Source organism: Camponotus vicinus, unplaced genomic scaffold (assembly GCF_025532165.1).
Source record: "Camponotus vicinus isolate PSW18456_S1 unplaced genomic scaffold, iyCamVici1.0 SCAF_1, whole genome shotgun sequence".
NCBI lineage: Eukaryota > Metazoa > Arthropoda > Insecta > Hymenoptera > Formicidae > Camponotus > Camponotus vicinus.
In genome coordinates, this window is record NW_028141945.1 from 28,298,094 (window position 1) to 28,311,323 (window position 13,230).

At 24.3% G+C, this 13,230-nt stretch overlaps 1 protein-coding gene across 1 annotated transcript; it reads right to left on the reverse strand.

Annotated features, from left to right (window-relative positions):
* Positions 1–327: 327 nt before the first annotated feature.
* Positions 328–5,013, reverse strand: LOC145974051 (uncharacterized). Its single transcript, XM_083103795.1, has 7 exons — positions 4,773–5,013; positions 3,759–3,893; positions 2,631–2,780; positions 2,344–2,512; positions 1,613–1,808; positions 1,210–1,405; positions 328–465 (listed from the first exon to the last, which is right to left on the reverse strand). The coding sequence occupies exons 3-6, from the start codon at positions 2,732–2,734 to the stop codon at positions 1,236–1,238; spliced, it is 639 nt and encodes a 212-aa protein (XP_082959921.1). The 5' UTR covers positions 2,735–2,780; positions 3,759–3,893; positions 4,773–5,013; the 3' UTR covers positions 328–465; positions 1,210–1,235.
* Positions 5,014–13,230: the final 8,217 nt, after the last annotated feature.

Genomic DNA, 13,230 nt, shown 5'->3' on the forward strand with positions numbered 1-13,230 from the left:
TTAATATTATTTCAAATTAAACAATAAACAACAAATCTAATAACATTAATTAACTTTTTTTAATAATATGCAACAATAAACAATTTGATTAAAATAATAATAACTTCTGTCTTTTTTTGTTCATTTAGTTGTTCCATTATTACATATGTTTTTTATTCTGCAAACACAAAGATATATATTTTTTTTTATATTTAAAATATGTATTTCGTAAATATCTATTATATAATATTAATATATGTATTATATATAATATTTTTATTTTATTTAAATTTTTATTATAGTTGAATTATAAAATAGAAAACAAATATAAATTTTATTTACTTGTGAAATTTTATTTATTGATTCATCTTCATTAATTTTTCTTTTTTTTTGGAGTATGTACTCCTTTCAATAATTGTAGCATCGACATATGCCCATCAAGCTTACGTATATCTTTTATTGAATTGACTATTAAATATGGAGGTTCTATAATGAAGTAAAAAAATATATAAAATTATGAGTTTGTTTCCATTACATTACAAACATTTGTGTTAATATATATATAAAGACTTATTTTATATTTATTAGTATATGTATACAATGCACGCATGCATGCACGCACGCACGCACGCACGCACGCACGCACGCACGCACGCACGCACGCACGCACGCACACACACACACACACACACACACACACACACACACACGCATGCACGCACGCACGCACGCACACGCGCACACGCTCACGCACGCACGCACCCACGCACGCACGCACGCACGCACGCACGCACTCACGCATGCATGCACACGCACGTATATACACAGATGTTTATAATATTTGTACTTGTGCATGTATATTTAACTTTTCAATACTTATCGTAATAGTAACTATACATCTAACGTTGTTTAATTTTAACCATAGAACATAATTTTATACAGGGTGTCCTAGAATTCGTGAATACGGAATGCACAGAGTAATTGACCGTGCCAAAAGAAACAATATTTTCCTCTAACAAAATTGCGTCTGAGCATTATTTTCTAAATGAGAACAATTTAAAGGAAACGAATGAGCGCTCCAGATTATGCATGAATTAAAAAATAGTGTTCAGACGCAATTTTGTCAGAAGAAAAAGTTTTCTTTTAGCACGGAAAATCACGCTATGCATTCTGTATCCGCGAATTCTGGGACACCCTTTATTAAAGCGATAATTAAACATTTATATGTACCTGCATTGTTCATTATTCCTATAACTTCAATTTTGTCTCCTTTCCGTATCATTTTCAAAATAATTGTCATCTACAAAATTTATAATGTAAATCTCCAATTTTAATGTACCATCTGTGATTGATCCACAACCAATTTTTTTGTTTAATTTATTATTATAAACGCTACTAAAATTCGTTTTTATATATCCTTGTAATACTGCAAATTTATTATCATTTATTATATATATTATTATTTATTTATTATATTTAAAAATGTATAAATAAGATTATAATACTAAACATAAAATTTTTTAATAAAATTTGTACTAAAAATATAAAAAATTAAAAATATAAGAAATATATAATATAGTATATAATATAAAATATAATATAGAAAAATATAAGAAAAATGCATAAAACTTACTAATGCGATTCGATGTAGTAAACACTTCGCTCAATTTTACTTCATCGGGTTTTGTATCTAAAGATGATACAGATTCATATTTTCCCAAAGTGGAAACAACTGTACTGCTTTGAACTTGTAATTCAAAAGGTACACTACCGTTATTGTAATGTGAAAATTTTGGTGGTCTTGCTTGTAAACCATCTAAGTATATAATCTATCGACATACAATTTACAATTATTTTATTCCATACGCATTTATTAATTGCTGTAAACTACTTCGAAGTAATATATAGTAATAAAAATATTTCAGAATCAGTATTTATAATTGAATACATAATTATAATAGAATTAAAGATTTTTTTTAGTTTATTAAAAGAATAAACACATACATTATTACAACTATATATTACTATACTATATTATAATATAATCTCTTGTAAAAATAAAATCCACAGAGTTAGCTTGTCTATTGAAATAAGGAATAATGGAGGTAAATATATAAAAATAAATATTAAACATTATTTTTTAATTTTGTATTACGCGGTATAATATTACAATATTTTTATACTAAAAAATAAAAAAAAATGAAATAAAAAAGATTATAAAAATAAAAAAATAAATAAAAATAAAATAAAATTTGTACTAAAATAATCTATTCTGTATGAATTATAATATTATAATATAAATTAAAATAAAAACATAAATTAAAATATAAAATATAAAATTATAAAAGATATAAGCTAACTTACATAATTTGATTGTATGTACTTTTCCACAATATCTACATTTTTATTCCATGCTACTATTTGTATTCGTTTTCCATTACCATTGTTAAGATAAAATTTAAAAAAATTATACTGTTTATTATTTCCTATTAATCGTGGAGCTTCAATGCCATCCACGAAGCCAATAATTTCTCTATGTGAAGTATAACATGCTTATTAAAATATATTTAAAACATATCATATATTTGAAACAAATATTTTTTATAAAATAATTATAACTGTAATATTTTTATTTTATTTTTACTACTCACACTGTCGAATCATATAATCGAATTGCGTCAATTTCTTCATTTTTGGTAAACAATTCATTCGGATTTACATCTTTAATTTCGTGTATTTGTTCATCGGTAAACATTTTTATTTAATTTTTTCAAAATTTCTCTTCTTACAAAAATAAATTTCTTTTCAATACAAAGTTATTTTCTTTTAACAATGATTTTTATAAATATTAATTATAATAATATCATTATTACTATTTATTCCTATTTTTAATATTTATTATCTATAAGTATTTACTATAAAAATCATATTTAATAAGATTAGGAAAATTAAAATTATTTTTGGAAATAGTGTTATATTAAATAATAAATATATACTTACATAAAAGATATTTACTTAACTTTTTAATACATGTTTTAAATACAAGAAGAAATTTTTTATGTTTGCAGAATAAAAAACATTTAAACAAATAGAAAATAAAATAAGAGGAATTTAAATAAAAAAAGTATTATGGGAGAAGAAAATATAGAATAGAATTATATTATCAAATAAATTATTCAATTGTTTAAAAATTTTGTGTTCAAATTTAGATAATGACAACGATAAAATTTAATAATATAATAAAAATCAAATATTAATAGTGCTTTAATTAATTAATTAAATTAATTTTCTTTAAACGTGTTAATTTTAATTATATCAAAACAAATATTATTACATGAAATCGGGTTTCAAATTAATATTCTTTTAAAATATATACATGGTTTGTCACAAAAGTAATGAGACTAAATATGTAGCGCATAATGTAGCAATATTGAAACATTTTAATTACGCGGAATGTATATATAAAATTAATGACATAAATATATCACAAAGGAACATAGTAATTATTATTTTAATTAAGTCAACTAATAATTTAATAAAATTAAACTTTATAAAATTTGATTTTGGAAAGAAGATAAGAATATCGGATATATTTTGGACTTTTGTTGTTAACATACTTTTTCTAACTGAAGAGAAGGATAATATGTAAAAAATTGTATCAAAAATTTAATTGTATCAAAATAAATATATTTTGAAGAATATGCGCATATGTCAAATAAGAAAAATAATTTTTATAGATTAATACAATAATAAAAAAATATATTTTTAAAATTATATACCTTAATAAGCAAACAGAATCTGTGTTCGTTTAAATTTTCTCTTTCTTATTCTTCCTTCCTTTCCTCTATTCCTTCTTTCTATCTTTCTTCTCTCTATAAACTCTTTCTTAGTTTTCCTTCTTTCTTCTTTTTTTTCTTTATATTTCAATATTAAAGTTAATGGCAAAGATGACATTATATGTATATATATATATACACACACACACACACACACACACACACACACACACACACACATTTTATCTTTTTTAGAAATGGAAATTGTTAACTAATAAATCTAACAAAATAAACTTTTAAAATTTAATCGCAGAAAAAAGATAAGTGTAATATTGGATAAGTTTCATTTTTTGAATCTTTGATGTTAACATATTTTTTTAATTAAAAAGAAGAATATTTATAAAAAATTATATCAAATAATATCATTTAAACCATGTTAATTATATCAAACAACTCATTTAAGTAAAATCATTTTTATAGAATATAATAAAAGAAATGTATTTATACATATAAAATCAAAGAATCTTTAATTAATAATGCAGTTAAATAATTCTTCATATCCGAGTAAAGTAATAGTTATAAAAACCTCGATAAATAATTATAAATTTTTGCATTAAATATACAATGTCCATAAATATTAAGCTTAATGACAAAATGAATACATCATAAATATACATATATAAAGGAACATATGTTATTATTGTTATAATTAAGTTATTAACTAATTAGCTAATAAAATAAATTTTCACAAAATTTAATCATAGAAAGAAGGTAAAAGTAACATTGCATATTTTTTGAACCTTTAATATTAATGTTTTTTGATATTAATGTTTTTTTTCTAATTGAAGAGAAGAAATATTTGTAAGAAATATATGATATCAAATATCATTTTATATTAATTATATCAAAACAAATGTAATTTGAAGAATATTCACATATTTCAAATAAGAAAAATCATTTTTGTAAAATAATATAATAATAAATATATTTATATATTTTTTATATTATATAATTTACCTGAAATTAATAACTGCGAACAAATCTTTGTGTTTGTGTAAATTCTTTCTTTCTTATTCTTCCTTCCTTTCCTGTATTCCTTTTTTCTATCTTTCTTCTTTTCTTTTCTTTCTTCTTTCTACAAATTCTTTCTTTCTAGTTTTCCTTCTTCCTTTCCTTCCTTCCTTTCTTCCTTAATTTCTTTATTTCTTTAATTTGTCTTAATTTTCTTTACTTCTAGTAACTGCACGTATGTACGCAATGAATTTGAATTCAATTCATATATAAAGATAAAATGACTGTGTAAAAATAAAAGAAATGTGAAAAAATGAAAAGTTATATATACAGGGTGTCTCAAAACTCATAATCTTTCAGAGACAGATTCTTGGGATCATCTGAAGACGATTTTTCCTCAACGAAAATGTCGAGGCACTAATAATTTTCGAATTATAAGTGATTGGAAATAAGGGGGTTTTCGTAAACTAAGCTTTGTAGAAATAAAATATTAACAAAACCACATTCTTCGATTAATTTTAAATAGAGTTTACTTTAGTTGAGTTTTAATTTAAGGCTTAATTGCAAAGATATATGATGATAAAAATCAGGAACATGCAAAAATGATGGCCTTCATCGACATTTTCGCTGAGGAAAAATCGTCTCCAAATGATCCCAGGAATCTGTCTTTGAAAGATTGATTATGAGTTTTGGTATATCCTGTATACAGTGAGCAAAATACTTTTCATTATATTTATGTATGTATGTACATACATACGTGTGCCGTTAATGTAGAAGTTAGAATACTTGGAATTTGGTCACATCCATTGGCGGATCCTGGTGGGGGGGGGGGGGGGGGTAAACTCCGCCCCTTTGCAAATTAAAAGAAACAGAAAAAAATTAAAAAATAAACAATAAAAATTTTTTTAAATAAAAATGGGATCAGAAGTTTCATCACGTCTTCGTCGTTGATCTTGGAATAAAAAAAAGCTAAGCATGAAACCAAAAATATTAAATCAAATAATTTTGCAAACCCCCCCCCCCCATTATCGACGTCAGGATCCGCTAGTGATCACATCACAGGACTGAAAATGAAATGGTAGCAATTGCCCACCAAATAGCTAATTTGTTTGTATCACACATTCATTATACCCCTTTATAAAACAACTCTACAACTTCTATTGTCTTAATTACCCATATTATTATACAAAAATATATATCTCTTTGTTCTGTTATATAGATAATTTTTATATTATAAGATAAGTGATCTATGCTTAGAATAAAGTTTAGTTAAAATTATTATTTATAAGTTCATAAATTAGAAATAATCACTGGCAGTCTCTTTATCGCATTTCCTCTATAATATAAATTTCGTTTCTATTAAATAATAATAATCAAATAATATTAAATTAATATAAGGGTCAGTAAATAGTAAAGTTACTATATAGTAAGTTATTAAAATTTTCAAACATTAAAAAGACATTAAAATAATATATTACTGTATAAAATATAAATAAACGTAAAACGTATGGCCGATACACGTAAACATCGTCTGTGAAAACTTGACTTCCACTGGCAGTTTCTTTCTTTAACAATTAATTTTATTAATTTTAACATAATCTTTTAATTTGACTTTTTTCTGTTTTTGTTATTTAAACTTTTTTATTAAAACTGAAAATGAAATATAACATAAAGTATCGGTTTTTATAATAATAAAATATTAAAGATAGAGAAGTTATAATAAAAACATGTAAAACTTATATATTATTTATATATATATATATATATATATATATATATAAATAAATAAATATATATATTTATTTATATTATTTGTATATTATTTTTTATATATTCTTTTATATATTTTATAGTTACTATCCCCGAAAAAGGTTTTAAGAAACAAATTATTTTAAATGATACATTTGTACAAAATGATTTTAAAAAATTACACTTTAGAGATTATATTAAAATAATATATTATTTCTTTTAGCACTCCTATTGAATTATACAATAATACGGAAATTATTATGAAGAACTGTTGGAAATTTATGTGTTCCGTTATAATCTAAGTTTTCTGTGTTTTTAAAATAGATGGCATTACCAACAGTCTACGGTTTCCCGCGCTCTCACGTTGTGATAGTCTGTCGTCGTTACCCGCCTTTTTTACTATTGTTTGTCGTGTATATTAAGCCTTTCTTTGTATCCACATATAAAACTATAATATATCCATATTATTTTACGTATCTCTTCGTTAAGAGTAACCTCACTCCAACAAGAACCTTGTTGCATCTTAATATTTTTATGTCGATAATGATATTTGTCGAATCTTATTTGAAAATTAGCGACATTGCTTTTGATTTGATTATATATGATAGAAGCCACAAAAAATAAATAATAATTAATAAAAATATAAATAAATAATTATTCTTTTTAAAATATTTTTTTTTTATTAATAAAATAATTTGGTAATAATAATTAAAGAAAAAGGCCAACTTTACAAGCGTAAACAAAGATATAATGTTGAATTTGTTAATAATATAATTCTTAAAAAATTTCATAATTCTAAACAAAATTCCTATAAAACCTTTTAGTTTTGACTTGTTTATTCATATATAAAGCCATAAGAGAAATATAACAAAATATAAAATGTGTAAATACATATAAAAATAATTATAATTAATTAAAATAATAAACCATAATCACTTTTAATATTACATAACAAGCATTAATATGATATTTTATATATTAATAAGATATATTTATTTTTTAAATTAAATTAAATTAAATTATTTTTACTTAATAATAAATTACGTTATTTTAACATAAATTATTCTTTAATAGATTTATCAAATTTATTTAAAAAATACAAAATTACATATATATTTCCTTATATACATAATTTTTTACATATTTATTATTTCGATGATTACCAAGATAAACTCTTAATGATTGCCAATTACGAACTCGTGAAAAAGCAACATAAAGTTGCCCATGATTAAAAATATCTTTACGAAGATCTATACCGATTCTATCAAACGTTTGTCCTTGTGATTTATTAATTGTCATAGCAAAAGCTAATTTTATTGGAAATTGTCTTCTTGAAAAAGTAAAAGAATATATATTTTCACAATATAATGTTACACGATTCAAAAATACAATGTCTTCTGCTTTATCACCTGTTAAAATCTTACATTTCAATAAATGATCTCCAAGCTCTATAACCATTAATCTTGTTCCATTGCAAAGCCCTTCATTGATACTAAGATTTCTAATTAACATAATGATACAATTTGGTCTTAAACGCAATTCATGAGGAGGAAGAGATGATGGAGATAAACTATTTAAATATTCTGTGGTAACAAAGCTTCACCAATGTCACCATTGTCATCATTTACAGCACTGTCTACACTTGTATAAATTCGTTCATCAGCTATATCTAATAATTCAACAACTTTTTTATTAATTTCATCTACATCAACATTTCTTGCAGAAAGTATCGCACATTTAGCTACTTTGTTAAACTCCTTTTTACGTATTAAATCACCATATCTTCAACAATATCAGCATTAATAGGCGCTATACAACATTCAGGAATTTGTATATTATCATTTAAATCATTTAATATACCATCTCCCATATCCAATAAAAACTTTGCAAATTCAATTTCCTCTGGGAAAACTCGCATATTTTGTATTAAAGAAAATTTTAGGAAATGTTTCCAAGTAGAACTAAATTTAATAGAAAGATTCACAATTTCACTTCGAGTAGCATGTAATTTAATAGGCAAGAGTTGTCTGAAATCACCACCTAAGAAAACAATTTTTCCGCCAAAGGGAAAATCATTATTCATAATATCACGCAATGTTCTATCCATAATTTCTAAAGCATATCGTGGAGCCATTGGTGCTTCATCCCAAATATAAATATCAGTTTCTTTCAAATATTGACCTTCTTTTGACTGTATTTTAATAGAAGATGATGAATCAGCAAATAATGGAACTGGTAATCCAAATGTCTTATGAACTGTTTTTCCAGTAGGTAATAATGTTGCTGCAATACCCGTAAAAGCCATTGTACACACGCGTTTATTTCTAATTCTAGCTAAATGATAGATAGTTGTATATATAAATGTTTTACCTGATCCACCTGGACCATCAATATAAAAACAATTATTATGATTATTATCATTGTCTAATCTATCTAATAAAATATCGACTATCTCTTTTTGCTTCTCATTTAATTGTCTATATTGTTTAGTGCCTATTTCCATAGCTTCTTCAAGTGTCATATAATTCTCTTCTCCGCTATTTTCTATTAATTGTTCCATTTGTGGAAAATCAGCAAGACTTTTACCTTCAGCACGCAGCATACTATTAATTTGCACATAAGCTTTTGTCCTTGTAATATACTAAAATGTCGAACGTAATCCTCAGACATTGCTACTTTAAGATTTTCCCATAATTCGTCCGGATGTTGTGGCTGACAATGTAATAATATACGTACAAATAATCTACGAAGCTGTCTTGGCATCATCCATCCAACAGCTTCGTTCATAGCTCGTTTCCATTCATCATCATCTTCAATCAAACCTAAAGCTAAACATGCTGCTGAAAATGATTGACAAACTTCTCCATTTACAGTTTTTAATTTATTAAAACTTGTAGCTCCCTTTACTGTGAGTAATAATAGTCGTAAATGATATAGTTCAGTTTGTGTTGGACTAACAGAATACATTCGTCCTATGCAATTATAATGATTCTTGCATTTACTCCAATGCGATATATTTCTACCATTAATTTTTTCTTTTTTAAACGTATAATAACGTGGAATTTCTATATATAAATATTGTTTTGCTTCTTCGTCGCGAAAATTCAATGCAAAATAATCTATTAACATTGTAACTTGATCTAAAGCAGAAGTCATAGCTTCTTCAATTGCTTCGTTCTCAATTATAATATTTTGTTCATTAGGAAGATGGACAGGTAAACGTACAATAGTATGGCTTTTATCTTGTAATTTTTTCTCAAGAATACGCCAGCTCGCTTCTACAGGTCCAACATAACGAGCTTCTATAAAATTGTGTATTTCATCATGATTTATAATTATATTTTCTGTTATTGGTTCAATTGTAATAGCAGCAGCATTATGTCCTTTGTAAATATATTCATACAGATATTTAACCGATTTAATACTTGAAACAACTTCGACATTAATATGACAATTAAATATAATCGATAAAATAGGACAATACGGAACTACATAACGATTATCAACTATATATCCACCAGGACGTTCAAAACTTTTCCCATTATTTCGTCGACGATAATAAGGATAAGCATTTTCATCCATTCTCTTCATGATATGGTTTAGGATAATGTTTCGAACATTTTCTATCTACCAAACACCAATCACCACAAGGTCCATGAATCATATGTCTCATAATTATGTCGTATAAAGCATGATTTTCACAAGGATCAGGAATTTCAGCAGATATATATTTGTCAACGATTTGTGGAGTTGTTATTTTGAAATTATAATTTAAAGTAACTAACATGTGGACATGTGGTAAACCGCGTTTTTGAAATTCAATTACATATACAAAGGCTACTACTTCTCCAAAAAATTTTTGCTTAACAATCAAATCAATTAAATAATCTTTTTTAAGATTAAAAACACGTGCACAAATATCAGGTGTATCAGAAGCTTGTTGTCCAGGCAAAAGATTTTCTTCAATTTCGCGCCATTTTGGATTACAAGTCATTGTAATGAAAAGATCTGGTTTACCAAATTTACTAACAATTGCCATTGCATCTTGATAATTTTGTAACATATTACGCGGCGATCCAATAAATGTGGAAGGAAGTACAACCATTTTTCCAATACGTCCATTTAAGTTATTCGCCGTAGTTTGTAAATAATCTCTTAAACCTTGGTATGTTTCGGAACGTAATTCTTTTTGATGATTTTTACAATAATTTATTCTGTCCTTTTCAATTTTTACATAACTGTCTACAAGCCACTGTTGAAATAAACGACGGCCTAATAAAAAGGCGTTAAATTCATCACGAATAGCCATGCGATATTTAATATACTGGCATCTGGTCACTCGTTTATTACTATTTAATTTTCTTAAATTACAATGCCATCCTTGAGTTCCATGTGGATAAAATAATGGATATACCCATGGTTCAACATTTGGATCCATAGTACTAATACTTTGTAAAGTTTTAGTATTTCTATTACGTATTGTTACATATGATTCTGGAATTTCTCCATCAGCAGTTGTACGAAAAACAGCAGCAACTTCATTAGTTCTTTGAGCATTATATCGACGTCGATCCATACCTGGTTTTAATGTAAATAATAATTGTAATTCTGGTAATACTTCTCCAGATTCTATTTCTAATCGTCGTTGATCTTCTAATTCTTCACCCATCATATGATAAGATTGAGCAAATATATTCAATTCCCGCATTATATGTTCAAGATTTTGCGTGATTTCAAAATCTAAATCTGAATTTTCAATAAGACGATAATTTATTGCTTCATTAGAATCTATAATAAAAAGCTGACCATTAGTCGGATTTTCACTTTGAACAGCATATAATGCTGTATTTATTTGATAATAAATTTGTCCTTGAATTTTGAAACAATACGGACCTGATCGTCTATTTTGAAAATTAACTAAATTAGCGTTAAATGACGCAAACGAAAATGAACTATTATAACTACGAATATGTTTAAAAAATTCATTAGATTTTGCGTGACTACCATCGAATAAACTGCACAGGAATTGTGGAAGTTGAGGTAAAGATTCCAAATCCGCAATACCGCACCATGATTACAACAATCATGAAATGAATCTCCCTTATTTGATATTTTTTCAGCTGCAAAATGTTTTGCATTACAATGGATACAAAGCACATCCATGGAACCAATATAATATTCTACTATATCGTTTATAAACATTGTATTATTAATATTTAAATGTGGTTGTTTTCTTATACGTGATCGATAATGAGATTGATAATCGGCATGTTGATGGCATTCTGTTGTAACATTCATGGAATTTCCTTCACTTACTTCACCGCTTAGATTTATTTCACGATTATCTCGTATTATACCATGACCACATGAAACAGTATAAGGTCTTGATTTATCTAAAGATTTTATAATTTCATTACGTTGACGGTGATTATCTGCTTTTCTTTTACGACGTTGTCGTTGAAATTTTTCTTGTTCCTCAAGAGAACGTTCTATTTTACGACGTGGCATTATTAAAATAAATTCATACAAATGTATTAAAGCTGTTATATATATATAGTAATATATATGTATATATATATATATATATACATATATATATATATATATATATATATATATATATATATATATACTTTAATTATAAGATATATAATTTAACTATTAGATAATTCAATTCATATTTTGTCAATAGAGATATCTTATTTAAAAATAAATAGTATTAATAGCTTATTTAAAAATATAAATATATCTTACATTAATAAAAATTTAATATAGATTAAATATTATTTAAATTTTAATATTTATCTATTATATATGTATTATATTAATTATATTAATATAACAGCAATAAATAAACAAAATGTTATCAAATATTGATTAACTAATTATTTAATAAATTATTAAAGTAACTAATTATTTTATTAATAAATGTTTTTATTAATTTCTTTTTTATATTAAATAAATTAATATAACAAGCAATAATAATAAATAATTTTACTAATTTATTTTAATAATAAAAATTTGTAATAATTAATAATAATTATAATCACACTATTATTACTATCATTATTATTGCAATAATTATTATTATCATCATCATTATCATCGTCAATATCATCATCATCATCATCATCATCATCATTATCATTATCATCATTATCATTATCATCATCATTATCATCATCATCATTATCATCATTATCATCATTATCATCATTATCATTATCGTCAATTCTTATTACATCAGAGATATATTTGATTTAACTTTTATAACTTTTATTTAATAATATTTTTTTATACACACTAATACAATATTTTAAAGTTAACAAATAATATAACGTAACACTTACTAACATATAATAATTCTATATTCTAATTTAATAACTATTTATTATATAAACTATACTAATTTTAAATTTTTAGTAATTTAACATTTACTAACATAATATATATAATTCTATATAACATATAATAAATAATTATTTAATAATAAAAACTGTATTAATTTTAAATATTAATATTTATATAATTAATAATAAGTAATTTAATATTAATTAAATTTAATAAGTAATTAATAATAAGTAATTTAAATTTAATAAGTAATTAATAATAAGTAATTAATGTCTTCTTGAACGCTTGCCTAAAGACCACCTTAAACGCGTATCTGAAACAAACAATTATAATAAATGTTAATATTATATATAAAATCTTTTAA

Coding starts and splice junctions, on each gene's coding strand:
- LOC145974051 (XM_083103795.1), bottom strand. CDS start 2,734: ATGTTTACCGATGAACAAATACACGAAATTAAAGATGTAAATCCGAAT. Junction 2,513..2,630: donor CGATTATATGATTCGACAGT/GTGAGTAGTAAA, acceptor TACTTCACATAG/AGAAATTATTGGCTTCGTGG. Junction 1,809..2,343: donor AGTACATACAATCAAATTAT/GTAAGTTAGCTT, acceptor GTATGTCGATAG/ATTATATACTTAGATGGTTT.